The 19,005-nt window shown below is 44.0% G+C and overlaps 2 protein-coding genes across 6 annotated transcripts in view; both read right to left on the reverse strand.

The window, feature by feature from the left end:
• The window catches only part of LOC118090959 (sodium- and chloride-dependent GABA transporter 2), a 35,401-nt gene extending 32,314 nt beyond the window's left edge, over positions 1–3,087 (reverse strand). Inside the window, exon 1 of the mRNA XM_035127395.2 lies at positions 2,811–3,087. Coding sequence (XP_034983286.1) covers positions 2,811–3,030 — 220 coding nt within the window. The 5' untranslated portion in view covers positions 3,031–3,087. The remainder of the gene's footprint in view (positions 1–2,810) is intronic.
• A 7,321-nt stretch (positions 3,088–10,408) lies between these two features.
• The window catches only part of KDM5A (lysine demethylase 5A), a 50,029-nt gene continuing 41,432 nt past the window's right edge, over positions 10,409–19,005 (reverse strand). For 4 of the 5 annotated variants that reach the window (XM_035127041.2, XM_035127037.2, XM_035127042.2 and 1 more), the window contains one exon: positions 10,410–18,900. In XM_035127041.2, coding sequence (XP_034982932.1) covers positions 18,688–18,900 — 213 coding nt within the window. In that variant the 3' untranslated portion in view covers positions 10,410–18,687. Of the gene's footprint in view, positions 18,901–19,005 lie in introns of all 5 variants that reach the window. The other variant, XM_035127038.2, reaches the window with a different exon arrangement.

A 19,005-nucleotide genomic window follows, 5' to 3' on the forward strand; every position in this document is an offset into this window, starting at 1 on the left:
GACACAGGGGCGCCAGCTAGGGGGAGCCCTCAATATCCCGTCATGATGTGCAAATGCCGTGCACTGTGCTTACATCACGGCGCAAGCCGCGTGGCGTGCGCACATGACATGAGCAGAAACAAACCAATAACTCCTCTCCCACCATGCTAGTCCTTATTCAAAGTAGGCCCACTGAAATAAACAAACATGACTAACTTAGGTTCATCCATTTCAATGGGTCTACTCTGAGTAAGACTTTGTTGAATTCAACTTTGTCCATTTTGTTTCTGCTTGTAGGGTTAATAGCTGCTCTTTTTTTCCTTTTCCTTTTTTATTATTATTAAAGATTTTTTGGTTTGCAAAGGTATGCACAATGTTTCTTTTTTCAAGTTACATTTTTCATAGGTCAGTTTCATTTGTTGAGACATTAGGGTTACATTAGGAAGAAAAGGGGGGAGGTGGAGGGGGCCATGGTGGGTGGGGGTGGGGTCGGGAGATGGTGTTTCTATTTTACTTAATGTATGTGTGGGGCTTTGTGTCAGTGTCATTTGTGCAGGTTCTCTTTACTATTCGCTTGTATTCCTTTGGTGGTGAGAGAGGTTGGGGTTGGCCCTAGGGTGTGGTTGCTTGTTTGTGATCGGCTGTGGTGAACTTTGTTTTCGTGTGTGAGTGGGTGTTCTTGAATCAGGTTGGCCATATTGATTCGTATGTTGTTGATGGATTCTTGTCGTTGTCTTGTTGGGCTGTGTATGTGATAAAGGAGAGCCATACCGTGGTGAAGGCATCTTTTTTTATATGTCCCCATGTCAGTTTCAGTTTATTGGTTAATTTTTCTAGTAGGCTGTTTCCCATACTGTTTGGTACCATTGGCCTATGCTTACTCCTGACAGGTCTCTCCAGTGTCTGGTTATGATGTTTCTGGTTGCTGAGAGTGTGGGATGGAACACTGGGGCAGACAAGTCACAACAGTTCCTAGAGTGTCCACTAACAGGAACTCACCTGGAGGGACACCTGACTAAATTCAGTTCCTTTTCCTCCAGATATGCAGATGAGATGGATTAGCTGGTAGACAAAAGCCCCTAGCCAGCAGCCATTCTCTCTCTTAGGCTTTTCTCCTTCAACGGGAACACATCTCCAGAGAATCTCCAGTTAGGATGGTTCTCCCTCTTGGCCTGCTGCCAAGAGAGAGACCAGATGGAGCCTCACTTTACTAAGTAGACTCCAGATGTACATACTTGTAACTTTTCTACGTAAGCCTGCCTTTCTGAGATTATGCTGTTAACTCAGGATGTCATGTGAGTAAACTCTATCTTATTTTAATACTATTGTGTCGTATTGTGTGTATTTCTTTTAAGAGGGACAAAGGGGATTTGCCAGGAAGTATAATATTGAAGTGTAATATTGTTGCAGAGGTTCTAACAAACCTAACGCTCATGCTTTGCTGCGTACAAAAGGGGAATGTCACTCTGCTGATATTAGAAGCTTGCTAACACAAGCTTGGATAGGATGTTTTGGCCTACAACTCCCATGATCCCTAGCTAACAGGACCAGTGGTCAGGGATAATGGGAATTGTAGTCCAAAACATCTGGAGGGCCGAAGTTTGGGGATGCCTGTCCTAATCCATATCCCTAACATTCCCACAGAGAGTAGGTGGGTTATGAGTTCTTTGGTGATGTGAGTAGGCATTATTGTCCTGGAAGATGTTCAGTAGGGCCAATTCTAATACTTGCATAGTTATTTTACATATTTCTTGTATGGCTGTTGTCCAGAATAGTTGGATTTGGGGGCATTCCCACCACATGCGGTATGTGCCTGTGGAGGTGCACCCTCTCCAGCATTTTGGTGAGGTTCCCGGGCGTATTAGCGCTAATTTCCTTGGTGTTAGGTACCACCTGTAGGTGAGTTTCAGAGTAAGTTCTTTTCTTTTCATTGATATGGATTTAAAGGGGGGGTTAGACCACATTCTGGTCCACTGAGAGGGGTTAATCTCATAGCCTATATCGTCCTACCATTGTTTTTTTAATTACATCTAGGGGGTTCATGGGATTTTGGAGTAGTATTTTGTATATTGCAGATACTATCTAGTTTGTCTTGTATTTCTTGTGTTGACAAGGGTTTGTTATTTTTATAGAAGTCTGTTAGGCGATATAGGCCTTTGGTTTGCCAGGTTTTTATCTGGAGGTTTTGTGCTGCGTGATGGAATAATGAGTGGTGTGCCAGGGGAATTAGTGGGGATGGGGTTGGGGTTAGTTTGCCTATTTCTGCTTTAAGCATGGTCTGTGTGTACCTCCTTTTTCTTTTATTTTTTTGATGGGGTGGGAGTGGGAAATGACACAAGAAGGAAAAGTTCCCCAAGAACCTCAGCACCATTGCTTCAGTCAAAAAAAAAGAAAGGCCTTTATAGTTGCATGAATATTTATTCATTTATTCTATTTAGTAATGTCGGGAGATCTCATGTTGTGTGTGGTTTGACACTTAGCTCGCAAGGACACAAACAGTATTTAGGGGGAAATTGTGCAAGTCACTGGCTGCATCTTAAGTCCCCCCCCCACACACACACCTTGTACCTGTACTGGGGTTTGAAGAGGAATCTCTTAGGTCGTTTTGTCCAAGTTCCTCTTTCTCTCTCACCCTAACCTACCACATAAGGGTGCTGTGAAGATAAATGGCATAAACTTTGCAAAACATTTCGTATGCTGAAAAAGGATGGCACTTGGCTTGCTTCAGCTGGCATTATTGGGCGCGTACCTGAGTGTGTCAATAGGAAAGTGACACAGTAGAGACATCTAGCAGATGGGATGTAAATTTGCTGGGCAAGAGCTGCACTTACCACCGCCATTCTTGTAGCAGAGATAAGGGAACCGCCAGACGTTCCCCAAGCCGATGATTTCTCCTGCTACAGAGAGCACATATTCCATTTTGTTGTTCCAGTGGTCGCGTTCTAGTGTTTGATCTCTTGCTTCTTGCTTCTTCTTCTTCTTCTTCTCCTCCGCAGAGGCATGTGCAGGTATCTCTCCATTGATCACTGCCCCGGGGACTCTGTAATCCATCCCACCTTCAAGAGGTCAGTGCCGCCTTTCGCCCCTCCACTGTTATGCTTACAACAATCAAATTCTCAAGCTGGAAGAGAAGTGAGAGACAAACTCAGGGACACGCTCAAAAGTTCACACCACAGCTTCCTTGCTTACAACAGCTGGATATGTTGACCTTCCAAGTGCACAAGATGTACCCATAGACTTTACTGAGGCAGGAGGTATTTACTTTGGATTAGAAGAACAGTGTCAGCTTAATTTTTAAATGATTCATCTCAAATGTTCTGGTTCCTCACAGAGTATCCTTTCAGTAAGCATTCGCCAATGTTTTGTACACCACCAGGTATTTTGTTTATTTACTTCCCCTTTTCATTTTAATTCATTTCACTTGTGAAAACAATTCAGTGAAGATATTGCAATCCTGTTTACTTTTACGAAAGTGTGCCTAGAAGCACTGGGCTCAGACATGTTTGGGGCCATGTTTGCTCCTGTCTCTGGCCCATCACATCCTCCCAGACCCATAGAAATAGCCCTATGGTCCCCTTCAAGAAAATGTATTCACATTTGCCATGGAGCATCAGTGCAATGTCCTTCACAACCTGGAGCTGGGTTACCTGAACAATAGCTGACCACCAGCTGGATGCTCCTGTGATCTGTGTCAGGGATGGAGAACCTGCCGCTGAGACCACATAACACCGGTCCTGAAAGACCTACATTGACTCCCGGTACGTTTCTGAGCACAATTCAAAGTGTTGGTGCTGACCTTTAAAGCCCTAAACCAGGCATCCCCAAACTTCGGCCCTCCAGATGTTTTGGACTACAATTCCCATCATCCCTGACCACTGGTCCTGTTAGCTAGGGATCGTGGGAGTTGTAGGCCAAAACATCTGGAGGCCCTCAGTTTGGGGATGCCTGCCCTAAACAGCCTCGGCCCAGTATACCTGAAGGAGCATCTCCACTCCCATCGTTCAGCCCAGACACTGAGATCCAGCTCCGAGGGCCTTCTGGTGGTTCCCTCACTGAGAGAAGTGAACTTACAGGGAACCAAGCAGAGGGCCTTCTCGGTAGTGGCACACATCCTGTGGAACACCCTCTAATCAGATGTCAAAGAAATAAACAACTACCTGACTTTTAGAAGACACCTGAAGGCAGCCCTGTTTAGGGAAGTTTTTAATGTTTGATGTTTTATCGTGTTTTTAATATTCTGTTGAGAGCTGGCCAGAGTGGTTCGGGAAACCCAGCCAGATGGATGGGGTATAAATATTATTATTATTATTATTATTATTATTATTAATTCCAAATGGGACTACAACTCCCATAATCGCTGACCATTGCCAATGCTGGCTGGGGCTGATGGGGGTAGAAGAGCATCATTCATTAGGAGGGCCAAGGTTCCCCATTATTTCTGTACATCAGTAGACTCCAATTTTTTCAGAGCTCATACCCATCCTGTAACTAAGAGGACAGCACCAGTATTTAACTTCTAAATTCTTTTAAACAGTGTTCCAGGTAGAGCCTGACAAGTGGAGGTGGTAGTGTTTGCTTGCTTACTTTTAAAATTGCACCTTCCATTTTTTTTTCATATTGGCTTTCTGCACTCATCAAAATAAGCCAAACCATGGAATCATAGAATTGTAGAGATGGCAGGGTCCCTGAGAGTCAAATAGTCCAACCCCCTGCAATGCAGGAAGCTCAACTACAGCATTCCTGATAGGTGGCAATCCAAACTCTGCTTAAAAACCTCCAATGAAGGAGAGTCCACCCAGTGGCAGAGCTTCATGCTCCGGCACCGGGGGTGGAGAGCAGGCAGGGGCAGGGCTGGTGCACATTCGGGGGGGGCATGGTGCGCTGCCCGTAGGGCCGTGATGTGCGATCTGGGGGCGTGGCACGCTCCCTGTGGGGCGGGGTGCCCGGCGTAGGTGGGGGAGCAGCCGCAATGGCACCCTTGGGATCGTGCTGCCCAGGGCGGAGCACCCCTATCGCCCCACCCTTCCTATGCCCCTGAGTCCACCACCTTCCAAGGGAGTCCGTTCCTCTGTCAAACAGCTCTTACCATCAGAAACATGACCATGACTTTAGATGAATACTAGCCTCAACTGCCTCCCTAAATTCTGCCCCAGCTAAATTACTACTATTTAAGGAATACAGTTGAAGGTGACTTGTGTCGAAATACATTTTCATTCCCATATTCTCTTTCTATACTTAATAGCACTTGGAGTACAACTCCCATCATTTCCCAGCCAGCTTAGTCTAATGGTCAGAGATGATGGGAGCTGTAGTCCAGCAGCATCTGGGGACCTGAGGTTGAAGAACATTGCTCTAGATCAAGATGTCCCAAACTTGGGTCTCCAGCTGTTTTTGGACTACAGTTCCTATCGTCCCTGACCACTGGTCCTGCTGGCTAGAGATGATGGGAGTTGTAGTCCAACAACAGCTGGAGGTCCAAGTTTGGGAAACCCTGCTCTAGATCAGGGTTGGGGAAGCATGTGGCCCTGCAGCGCTTGCTTGACTCCAATTCCCATTGGGCTCAGCTAGCATGGCCAACAGCCAAGGGTTATGAGAACTGTACTCTAGCAACCTGGGGGGGGGGGGCAGCACAAGTTTCCAACCCTTGTCCTGGAGGACATTTTCAGTTAAGCTGAGACCCAACAGGCCTGACTGCTGCCCCATACAAATGAAGTAGACAATCCTGAATATGTACCAGAAACCCCTTGCAACAGATTGTGGTTCTGTAGCAGGTAGGCAGTGTTCCCTTGTTAGCAGTGCCAGATTTACTTATAAGCTAAACAAGCTATAGCTTAGGGCCCCACTCTCTTGGGGGCCTCCAAAAAAATTAAAGAAAAAAAAACTGGATGTACATTTCCAAAATATAACAATTATTTGGTATAATACATATTTTGTAATGTGCAAATGGCTTTAGGTCCATAAATTAGGTCCATAAATTCACATATAGCATATATTCAACACAAAAAACAGCGACAATTTGTTGCTGACAAAGGACAGCTGGACATATAAAGGGCCCTATTACCTTCAATAGATTAGGGCCTCATCAAACCTAAAACTGGCCCTGCTTGTAAGACATGGCATCATGGAAGGAGGGCCTGAAGGAAGGACGCTTGTAATCCACTCCATTGCTGTAGACCAGGGGTGTTCTCCTGGTTTGACCAGATCAGGATGGTGTTCTCCAGACATTCTGAGCTACAGCTTCCATCACCCCTGACCATTGGCTGTGCTGGTTGGGGACAATGGGATTTAGAGTGCACAACATCTGAAGGACACTTTCTTGGCTACTCTGCCTTCAATGCATTGACTGATCCCGAGTGCATCACTGAAAGGAACGTGGCGAGTCCTAAGAAATTAGGCGGTGAAAGAGAGCATTGCATATGCTCTGTAGCATCATAACTCACATCACACGAATCTTTAACATTGTTTATTGATCAAGGCAAAGATCTGGCAGCCAGGTGTGTCTGCCATTCTTCTTAAACCAATGGTGCTTTGGGGCCGTTAGAATCCAAAACCAAGTAACTATCAAGGCGGTAACATAGCAGGTGGTGGGGCTTCAGGCTGTGCTTTAGGTAATTGGATGTGGTGGTAAAAGTGGAATGGGGGCTGCAAGGCAGATGAAAACATTCTGTGTCTGGCTCTGGGGATTGTTCTAAATAAGGAGGAATTAGTTCCATAATCAGACTTTATTATACAAACCATGCAAATTTGGACATCACTATTAAGCGTAAAGCCTTTATTTTGTGGAAGGCTGAAGCAGCGCAGCGGACAGAGACTGGATGTGGGAGATCTTTAGAGGCTAGCAAAAGTAGCCGAGCCCAATAAATCTCTCCAAACACATTAATTTCTGAAAACTAAGCAGACTCTCTGTTGTGATTAGGTTCTGCCCCCTGCCTCCTCTGAACCAGAAATGCCTCTTTCCCTGGAAAAAATCTTGACTCTTGAGACTCTTAGGATGCTGCATTCTGCTCACAGATCTGGACATGTATTGCCCTTTTATTAAAACACACAAAGGATACCAGCTTGGAGGCCAAATGCAAGGAGGATCTGGCACATGAGGGATCTGGTGCAAATCCACCTTTTTAAGGCCACTTTGGGCATGCATAGCATTATTTCAATAGAAACTGCATACATGTGATGGAGTAATGAGCCAGTTAAGAATAGGATGAACAACTAAAAGGACACATCTGCTGTAATTTTAATAATGCAGTGCGTTCTTCAATCTGAGGTCCCCCAGTGTTTTTGGAATACAGTGCCCACCATTCTCAAACACTTTAGCCAATCATCAGGGATGGTGGGAGTTGTAGTCCAACAACATCCAGGGAGCCAAGCCAGAAGAACACAGCTTTAATGGGTATGTAGGAGAGGATATTCCACCTGCTGGGATCCCTACTTCTATGTAACTTGTAAAAGTAGAGAGCCTTAGTCACTTTCCCATTCGTTCACCTTAGCAATGTGCCAACTATTGCACACCATCTCTTAATGGTGGGTTTTTTTGGGGGGGGGGAATCAGTTTTGAGATCATACTCCAGGGTCCCTTTGGCCCTCTGGATCTTACTAAACTAAAACTCCCACCATCCCTGGTCTGCTGGGCTGATTGCATTTGTAGTTCAACAAAACCTGGAGCCCCAAAGGTTCTCCACACCTGCCTCAGGCACAAGGCAACCAAGGTGTTTTCTTTTGAAAATGTCTCATTCAATACTTTGCCCAGTGAGAGAATGTTCCCATAATCATCATGTACAGTGAATACTTTGCCTCTCCCCAATTCAGGTATCTTTAATAGTCCACAATGGTCCAGTTCTTACACACACACAAACTCACAGTGGCCCAATCACATGCCAAACCCAACTTCCTTCATGCCACTTTCAGATGCACCTCAAAGGATCTTTGGAACCCGCTCCTTATGGAGAACCACTCCAGGAAAATAGTGGTGGCATCATTCATGTGAAGAGCATCAGCCATTTGTAGGTTACCCTTTTCCTCCTCCACCCTGCCTGCCCATCAAAACCAAATTCTTTGATTCATTCATTCTCTCAGTCGGTTCCTTTTGTGAAGAAAACAGAGATTCCAATACACAGGGAGGAATGCTACAGCCCAAAGTGCTTTGAAAGCTACACATGAATGCATAGCCAGAAGGAACAAGAAATCATGTTAAATCGGAGGGGCAGGGGGAGGAGAGGAGGAGAAAGAGGTGGGTGCATAAAGATATCTTTGCCACTAAAAATGGTTAGGCAGTCCACACACATGCACACCACATACAAACGCACACAGTCCCCCTGATAACAGTCCCCCCCCCAATGCAGCAGAGGAGAGGATACAAAACTAAGTTGTTACCTTGAAGGAATGAGCTGTCAGGGGTCTGGCTGACGGGGGAACTGTGAAAGCATTAAGAAAAAGGTGCTGGCTATTTAAAGCATGCAAGAAAAAAACCTATTCTGCAATGGTGTAATTCTAGACTTTGCCCAGCCCACATTCCTTCCTCCACCCCCACCCCCCAGGGCTGTACAATAAACTACACACGACTTCTGATGTGCCTTACTAAAGGAGCCCTTGCCCACTGCCCAGGCAACTTTCCTCCTCCTCTTCTTTTTGCCGTGTGGAAGAAATGCACACAAATGTGCAAGTTCTCCCTCTCTTTTCACTGCCAAACCATGTCTCTGTCACTGGTCAATTTCTGTTCGGTCTCACCTTCCAAGGCCCAGCCACTGAAACATACCGCAGCATTGTTGAACAATCTTTTAATGGGGATTACGGATATTGAGGGAGCAAACAAAGAGGTTGTTGTTGTGGTTGTTGTTGTTGTGGTGGTGGTGGTTGTTACCACTTCCCCTTCACCCCAAGTTCCGAGGGTGGGTTACAACAATTAAAACACAACACTAATATTGAAACACACTACTATGCAATACTAAAAACAGTTTAAAAGTTAAAATTACAGAAATAAGATGGGTCCTAAAATAGACATTTCAAGTGTCAAAAGGCAGGTCCTCAGCATTGGCTGAATGCCCCTTGGAGCTCTTCACAAACCCCATTTTAACTACACAGAACTGTTTGGTATCATCAGCACACTTTGCTACCTCATTGTTCAATCCAAACTCTAGATTGTTTAGGAAGAGGTTGAAACACACAGGTCCCAATCTGGGGCGGGGGGGGGGGGCTCCACTTTCTATATACCTCCATTGTGAGAACTGCCCATTCATTCCTGCTCTCTTGCTTCCTGTTTCAAAACCCATTCATGATCCATATGAGGACCTCTCCTCTTATTCCATGCCTGCTAAGATCACTTGGTGAGGTACTTTGGGAGAAGATTTTTGAAAGTCTTGAATACACAATGTTAACTGGAACACCTCTGTCTATGCGCTTGTTGACACTCTAAAAAAACAACAAAACTCCTCTGAATAGGCTAGTGACACGGGACAAAGTTAAGTTAACCAGTGATTTCCAGAATCCCCTTTAGAACCCTTATTTATAAATGGTATGGAGGCTGATCAGAGGGACAAGTTACTTATTTGCATTCTTTAAGAACTCTCGCGGGGATAGCGTTCAGATCCAGCAATTTGTTTTTATTTTATTGACAAGGCTTCCTGTGGAAGTTAGTTCAGAGACAGGGATCTGCCCTAAAAGTTATTCTGCGAGGACAGAAGCAAAAAAAAAAAAATTCATTCTGCATCCCTGCGTTCTTCTTATTGTCCTTTAATGTACTTTTGACTCCCTTATCATCCAAAGGCCCAACTACCTCCCTAGCAGGTCTCCTGTTATTAATGCATTTATATATTCTTTGCAAGACCAAGCATTCCAGATAACTAATCTTTGCTAGGAGGCTTCTACCATTAGCTAATATAAGCATCCATACACAGTCTCTTTCCAACCATGTCTCTTGCACTTGCATTTTAGCCTACTCTTCAACCTCTTAATTTCTACCCTGTGCCCCCACACTCTCAATGCCAACTTCTGCCAACTTCTGCCTTTAAATATGTTTTTCACCTTCCTTTTCAGCCCAGGAGGTGACATTAAGGTGGCTTCTTATCTTGCCTAGAGACAGGACACCACATTTACACAGCATGCTGAACACATATTTTTCGCTATGCTTGAGATGTGTATGAAATATATATATGAGCTCTACACCTGACAATCCCAGGAGTCCCAGTTAAGTGTTTCTCTGCAAATGCGTAGACTAATTTTAAAGTTAATACTTGGGTTATTAAGATTATTATAAAATATGTTAACCTACATGGATACTGGGAATTGAAATAAACCTGTGTGTGTGTGTGTGTGTGTGTGTGTGTGAGAGAGAGAGAGAGAGAGAGAGAGAGAGAGAGAGAGAGAGAGAGAGAGAGAGATTAAAAACAAACATATAATTACAGCTAAGAACAATTTTAGGAGATATCCCTGCGACATTGAGGAATATGGACTAACGATTCATCTCTACACAAGAAAGTTTTGCATGTTGCTAGACTGTTGCTGAAACTTTTTCAGCTTCTAGGTTATTTGAATCAAGATGCAAATATGGCTTGTTTGTTTTTAGAAAGCAGTAAGATAAGGTTATAAACTGGTCCTTTCCAATTTTACAGATTTATGAATTGTTATTGCCAGCTAACCCCAGCAGAACCAAGAGATCAAGAACGGAAATTCCTAAGCTGTTTGAAAACATTGCGGTGTGTATTGCTCTCACACAGGGGACATTAGAGAACTGCTGGATAACCACCCTAAATTAAGTTCTCACACACTTCAAGATATTCCTTATTGTTTAGACAGCTAAGCAGCTACCCTTGAACCACAGCACATTAAAGAAATTCATGACCTAAACAGTTCACACCTGCATCTCAAAAGCTTCCAAATTCTGAGCTCATCATAAATTATGATCAGTTAAATGTATGCAGTTGCAGTCGATTAATCTCAGTTGCCAAACTTTTCCCCAGAAACATGCTGTATTTTCTCTCTCCCCCACCACTCCAAAAACAAAAACCAATGGCTATTGCTAGCCTGGAATGATGGGAGTTATAGTCCAAAGTATTTGGAGAGCACAAAGTTGAAAGAACCCAAAGCCTTAGAACCCAAAGCCTTGTGTCAACATTGTCATAGAGATACATTTGACAACATACAAAGAACTAGACATTCCTCTCTGTGGAGAAATATATGTGAATCCACAGCAATCACAATTCTGTACCAGAATTCCCTATCCATGTGAATAATTTTTCAAAAAACTAACAGCACTAGTTTAGAGCACTAGTTTGCTGGAGAAAATTTCAACCACTTCTCTTAATTATTTTGCCTGCAACTAAGTATTCAAAAATTTCCAGTGGTGGTAGACATAAGAGAAATCATAGAATCTATTGGCTCAGGTGTAGAGTTGGTATGTTTTAATTAATTAGTAGCATGCTATATTTGCAATAAAAATAAATAAAAGCAAAAGAGAAAGAGGAGTGTAGTTTTGCTTTAAAATTCTGGCCATCTCACCTCCCCCCCCCTCCCCCCTGGTGTATGACAGGTAGGAATGCAAAAGCATCAGCAGTGTAAGAATGTAAAAAGTCTCAATAATTATAAAATAGTGAACAATATGTCATTACAATGGCAGGCTTTGTGGGTTAAGTCACTGAAAAGGGACAATGGTGCTTTACCATCACCCCCTCATATTGTTCTTTAGTAGCTTCCTAGGTTAACAAGAGTATACCCACTGAAATCAATCAACTTAAGTCAAGACAATTTATTTCAATGGGTTATTCTTTATTCTTGGGTATGACTTAGGACACAACCCTGCCATTCCAGTTGCATAACCTCACAAATACCCACATGGCAAGCAGGAGTGTTTTTTTATACTGAAGATGTAATGCTTGTGAAACTACTTTTGCTGAGATTTGGTTCATCATCTGGAAATAGTGAGAATGTAGGACAAGGGTTGACTAAACCCCAGAGCCAAATCTGGCCTCTCCAAGCAATGTTTCTGCCCCCGCTCAAACCCCACCAATTTTGGTGGCAAGAGTAGACTGCAATTGGGTAGATGAAGCCCAGAACCCTGACAAGGCTGTAGAAGCCAATGAGTCATTTCAGTAGGGAGCCTGAGTGCCTTTGTGTGCATGCACATGCATACAAGTTTATGGGATGGCCACACCTACTGCTGATATGTGATCCACCTTACCTGAGGGTTGGCCAGGGTGAATACAGGCCACAGGCCAAAAAGGTTAGCCAACCATGCTGTAGGAACCCTTGATTGCTCATCATCTTCCAAAGACCTTCCATCATCTTGCGCAATGCCTAAATGAGGCCACTTAGTTCAGAGCTTGCAGAGAAAGTGGCTATGATAGCAGTTTCATTGTTAATCAATTATTTGTGAAGGCCAGGAGGCAAAGCAAGGCTCTCGCCAGTGCTTTTGAACGAGGAATGCCAATACTTACCAAACCTAGCTTGCCCCTTACGAATCAAGAAGTTAATTTCTCTTCTGCTCCTGAATCACTTTGCTCTACATTTTTACCATTGTTTCCCAGCTTGATGTCATCTGCAAATTTCAAACAAAAATACTCCCAGCTGTCCTTCCAACTAGCTAATGACTGAAAATATGGAACAATTTGGTTGCCCAAGACTGTGGGCTCATCATCAGACTTCCACTTGTCCCACCGCTTTCCCATGAGGAAATCTGATTTTTACAGCCGAATCGAAACAAACATCAATGGGGTTTTAGAGTAGACTGACGTTTGCACTGATTCAGCACTACGGTAAAGAGTAGACTTTCTTGGAGAAAATGGACCCATGTCTAGAAAGCATAGAACAAGTGGGGAACTTTTCAGACCCCTGCTTTCTAGGCATGAGACAAGCCAAAGTGTGGACAAGCCCTGTGCAAAGTCACTCCACTGCTTGTCAAATTGAAAGCCTACACCACCTTTCCTCTTGCCCCCAACTCCATTAGTGCTTACTACAAATTAAGGTGCCAGTAGGAGCCAGATAGATTGCCCTAGGAGCTCAGAAACAGGGCATTATGGCTATGACCTTCCCCACCCTTTGTGCATCCATATTGAGAAGCCAAACTACCTTCAGAGTTTTAATTTCACTCCTGAAATTTCACTCCTGAAACTTTTGAGTTTGGTCAGACAGACTCTGTGTGAATGTATTGGGGCTGTAAACTTCACAGGAAGTAGCAATTCAGCAAGGAAATATTTCTTATACAGCTTCATCACATCAAATGTATTAAAATCCAAACATTTTAAATAATCCATCTACATTTTGTTCAGCATTCCAGTTGCTCTCTTAAAAAGTATTTTGGTATAGCTTTACTTTTAGCAGACTTGGCCCCTATTTGCTGCTTTCTTTACCACCTTTAAACTACTCTAGGAAAGGAAATCTGTACCTTTCCTGGGAATTGCTTTATTCCTTGGAGCCCAGGTATTAGTAGCTTGAAAAGCTGTCCTCCTCAGCTTCATCTCTAAAGTTGGAAATGGCTCATTGTTTCACATTTCTAATCCAATGGCTGGTTCTCTTCACCCCTTATCCTCACTTTGATCTTTCCTGACCTCACTATTTTCAGTCTATATATAGCATTACCTCCCCGCTTTGCAGTTAAGCATGCTATAGATCTCCTTGCACCTGATGAGTGTAAAAAGTCTCTAGAAAATAAGAATTTTGATTTTTGCAAGGGAATGAACCAGTTGTATGTGGCAAAAAAACTGAGCAGAATGAGGCTCAATTCAAATTTAACTATGGCACATAAGATTTCCTACCCAAGTATACGGATCAAACATCAAGCTTCACAAATAATATTCTGAAGCCCACAAGTCCCAGTTAGCTTAGGTCAGGCATCCCCAAACTGCGGCTCTCCAGATGTTTTGGCCTACAACTCCCATGATCCCTAGCTAACAGGACCAGTGGTCAGGGGTGATGGGAATTGTAGTCCAAAACATCTGGAGGGCCAAAGTTTGGGGATGCCTGGCTTAGGTGTTTCTTGCTCTTTCCCAACCCCTGCCTCACAGAAAACATTTGGAGCATGAACCATACTACAAAAGGTGCAATATTCAAGTATCTGAATAGGTGTAGCGTACAGGCCACGGTGAAAAATGGGCTGTGCTTATTGAACATCTCCTAACCATTTGACATTAGACTACCTACAAGTAGAACATGTAGATTTTCAATCCCTTCTTTGCATCCAAAAGGAAAAGTATTCTTGTTTTTTTCGCCAAGAGGAAATTCTGAGAAATCTGCAACAATCACAGTGCAATGCAGGAAATCATACACACTACTAAAGGGAGGCAGAAACCCCGACAGCATTATTTGTAAGCTATGTCTAAAATACATACATGTCCTGAACGAGTCTGCCCCACACCTTTCTATTGTTGGTATCACATTGCCCAGTAGGTATGTCTTGGTAAGCCATCCATAGCAGTCACCAGAGGAAGAATGACTGCTGGGAGAAGTGCAGAGGGAAGCAGTGCCATGGTGCATCTGCAGTGGCACAACAGGGTGCCTTCATCTGCCCCAGCTGCAACAAAATATGTCTTTCCCATATCTGTTTCTACAGCCACAGCAGGCACTGTAACCTTCCAAGTTTGACTTCATCCCCAAAGGCGCACTCCTCCATTGTCTCCTGAGACAGATGCCAACCAATGGGTAAGTCATCAACATTTGTAGCAACCACTGCCCCTCCTAGAGCTCAAGGGATGGGTTTTCTGATGCAGGACTGAGCTTTGGGGCATTCTGAAACAACCAGCCCCAGGCCAGAACGAGGGAGGGAGGGGATGGTCTCTGAACCTGCTTTCTAAGGCTTCACCGTTTTCAGAATCAGCATACATACTGTAGGAACTTGCATTGAATTTGCTCTGAACTTCAGAGGCACATGAAGGCAGAAAAATCATTTTCAGGTAAGAGATTACTCTGCCTCATTTGCCAGAAGACAATATATATTAACATGTTTCTTTCCCATTTTCAGATGAGGGTCAGTGATAGTCAAGACCTCCTACCCTTAGAGTAACTTAAGTGGGACTCATTAAATATAATAAAGCATTCACACCACTTTCCCTGAACATCTAGGGGAATTGTTGTACACTCTTACCCTCTTGAAAAGGGGGCTAGTATTACCCTGTTACTTTGAGAGGAGACAGAAGCACACACCAACAACAAACATTTGGCAGCCTAAGGTCAGAACAGAGACTTAGCCAGGACTTAGTGAAGATCTTTGAGGATTGACAGATCATACTTCATGCTCATAAATGCAATGGCCTTTGGAAGTAAAGTGAGAACACAAAGGCAATGTTAACTGAATAAACTGATGCAGTGGTTCCCAACAGGTGGTCCGTGGACCCCCAGGTGTCCGCGAGCTATGCCAGAGGGGTCCGCAAGATGCTATTAGAATAAAAAATATATTAAATATATTTTGTATGATAACAGATTTTTTGTTTTGGCCACTTCCTGCATGAGCAGAGTCTAGCGCAAAACTAGAATTAGATAGAGGCAGTAGTTCTGCTGTATGCCGTTAGGTGGCGCTTTACAAACACTACTGTTTTGCAAAGAGGCAGCACGCGCATTCTAAACACTCACCTCCCCAAGATGCTTTGCGCGCGTTGGCTTTATTTGTGCGCTACTGCGCAGGTACCCTGTCTTCTCCATTCCCCTCCCTCCTCCCTGGTGCGCGCTGCCTCTTTGCAAAACAGTAGTGTTTGTAAACAAAGCGTTGTTTTTCGCGGAAGCTACAGTTCACGTAGTTAAAAATGGACCATTGGTTAAAAAGTGGTTCGTTAAAATGACAAAGGCCTACAGATGAAGAGGAAGATAATGCATTTGATGTTCAAGCAAGTAAGTCAATTAATGGGGGTCCTTGTCACAATAGCGGCTCGATGAGGGGTCCTCGAGAAAATTTTGTTGGGAACCCCTGAACTGATGCATTTGGTCTGGTAGGGTGGGTCAACCACGGTGGTGAATTCAAGGTAGGAAGGTTCCTAGGCTACTAGTCAGGATGGCTATATGGAACCTCTACACTGAGAGGCTGTGTGTTACTAAATGCTACGAAGTAACAGAAGGTTATTGCCTTCACACTCTTGCTCGTGGATTTTCCAGAGGCATCCAGTTGGCTGCTGAATGAAACAAGGATGGTGGGCTGGATAAAACTTTGGTCTGACTCAAAAGGCCCATTATAGAAACTTGAAAAATTGAAACCAGTGCCAAAAAAGGGTAAAAACAGTCCAGGATTGGAAAGCAGACTTAAATAGGCTATAAAACCAGGCCGATGCATAATGAATGCATAAATACTGCAAATCTATACACATTATGCACATTAACAAAAGAGGGACTAAAATATTTGTTTCACCTTAATGATTTCTTGGCCTGGGAGGACCAGAAAGTATGGGGACAAACACTTCCTCAACTAACCCTATAAAGTCATGTTGCTTTAAATTTTCTTTGACAGTTTAGTATCACAACTTTTCTGCTACCACTTTCTGTTCAGAAGTCTGTGGTGATCAAGTTGACTAGGTCTGACCTTCATACTGTAGCTCTGGCTGGTATCTGAGGCTGACCAAGTAAGAAACTTTGTTGTACCAGGGATCAATAATCTGCTTTACTTGTTCTTTGCAAATCACTACACTTTTCTTACCTTGCGGCCACGCAATTGAGAGGACAATTTGCTTCCAAAAGCTGAAATTGCAATCCAGAAAGCTATATAAATGATTGGGGGGGGGGAGGAAAGACCAAGGAAACCCAGCCAGAGATTTCTTTGAAATGTCAACTATGATCGCATGAGCTGTTGAAGAGGAAAGATGTTTTTCAATTTGATTTTACAGCGGAAGCAGAAGTGGGTTGCCTGCCTCTTCAAAATGTAGTGAAAACTTGAGAAACCTGTCAGCATTTTCCACTTCTTCACAAAGGAATTAGAGGGTCATGTTGAAATGCACCTCAGGAGAACATTTGTGGGTCCTGTAAACAGTTTTATAAAACACTAGACCCACCCCTTGACTTAATGAGAGTCCCCCACCCCAATATTTTACGAGGTGCGTTATTTGTAGACGGAAGCCAGCGATGTGCTTCAGGACAAAGATGCTTGACCAACGACATCTCCAAGTACCAGATACAACAGAAGGGACACAAAACAGTCAAGGCAGAACACTACAAGATTTTTATCTTTTAGAAAATCCCAACCCCTGCATCTAGTAAGACTGGACACTATAATTACAACACTCCTAGAACTGTAGAAGAATGGAAACACAATAGATAATGGGAACGGGGGGGACGGGGACACACCACCATGGCCAGTTTCAGCCACTCACAGAAAAGCTAGCAAGGATCAAGATGCCTTGCTAACAGAACAAACTCCAACATGAAGGTAGCACATGAAATGTTTTGTTTTTACCTATTTAAAACACAGGCAGCAGGTGGAGCAAGGATGTGGGGAGTAACTGCTAATTTCCTTGTACTACAAGGAAGGAATGAAGTTAAAAACCCAAGCCTGCAGGCAGGTTTTTTTGTGTGTGTGTGTGAGCCTCTCTCTTTTTTCTGTGCTGCTGGTAACCGTGGTAAGTATAAAAACCAAAGAAAAATAATCTTTCTTTTTTTCTTTTTTTGTAGAACAAGTCAGTAGTCCGAGACATAGAAAAAAGTAAAAACCAGTCCTTTTTTAAAAATTGGTTTACTAAAACAATTGCCACCTGCTCCCCAAGTCGCCTCTCTTCCAGGAAAGCAGGGGGGGAGAGAGATTGAGCCAGATTTGTAGCCAAGTGTAGGCCTTTAATCCATAGAAACCTAAAGGCGAGGAAGCAGGGCTGCAATCTGTAGACTGCATTTTTGGAACTGTGAAACTACCGTTTGGTGATGCTGGGAATACTTGTGAGCTGGCGTTTTTCACAGAAGCATGTCAGTGTGGAATCGTGAGGAAGCTGGGCTACTCTCGGCACCCATCTCCAACCCCATGCACTCGTGATACCTAACATACCAGCTGCACCTTGCTTCAGACAACTTAGTGGCAGGGTGTCAAGCAAAGCCTGAGACAAGGGAAAATGGCCACCAGTGCAGAGAGGAGTGCTTTGCCAAGGAAACATACCCTCAGCTACATGTTAATTTATACGGTGAGCTTTCCCCAACGAGGGGAGGGACCACCAAAGGAAGGAGGGCAAACACAAAATCAATGTCTGTTTCCAAGACCTATAGTTCCTTTGCCTTCTAACAACAAAACCAGGAGCTATTCGTTTGGGTTTTTTCCACCCACCCATCTCCCCCTGCGTGGTGCTCAACGCAAGTTCCTTGTCCACATAACATGGCCTTGAGCTTCTACAATGTGAAAAGGCTGAAAGGGAGCCTTCGTCATCTCTGCCCAATCAGCCCACCACTCAAGAGGCAAACTTGTGGGTTGCAGGATTCTCAACAATTACCCCCATTTGAACTGTTGAGGCAAAGAAGCTTAATCCATGGGCCTCATATCTGCTCAGCCTGAAGGTGGTACCTACGCTTAGCCTCTTTTTTTCTTAAAGGAAACATGGGAGTAAATACACTGGCTGGGACTTCCAACAGGGTGGTATCTGCATAGCTGGGTCAGTACCCCTGTGCCCATGACATCCCTTTTGCGTAAAGGAAGCCGGCTATATGGGGCCAGCTCCGCTATAGGGCCGTACGTCCGCAGAAGTGGAGCATTTCCAAGTGGCTACATTAGCTTCACGCCGCCATCTTAGTGTTCCATTTCCCTTACGTCCCAGTAAGACCAAGTGGCTGCTAACTCGTCTCCTTGAGGTCCTCCAAAGGTAGTTTGTAGCTCAGCAGGAAATGAGGTGGTGGTGCACGTGTCGGACTGCCTGCCCCCTGCATCTGTTTCTTTGCACAGTTTATACAGATATAATCTTCACTCTCGGCCATTTCTGGCGAGACACCAACACAAACTTGATGAAACCACTCATCACAGCCACCATCACACTGCACCCAGTCTACCTGTAAGATACAATAGACACGTGTTAGTGACATCGCAACGGAAGAGAAACTCACAAAATTCTCCAGCTTAGCATTACAGAAGCTGAGAAACTGGAGTACAAACCT

This window comes from Zootoca vivipara, chromosome 10 (genome assembly GCF_963506605.1).
Source record: "Zootoca vivipara chromosome 10, rZooViv1.1, whole genome shotgun sequence".
Taxonomy (NCBI): domain Eukaryota; kingdom Metazoa; phylum Chordata; class Lepidosauria; order Squamata; family Lacertidae; genus Zootoca; species Zootoca vivipara.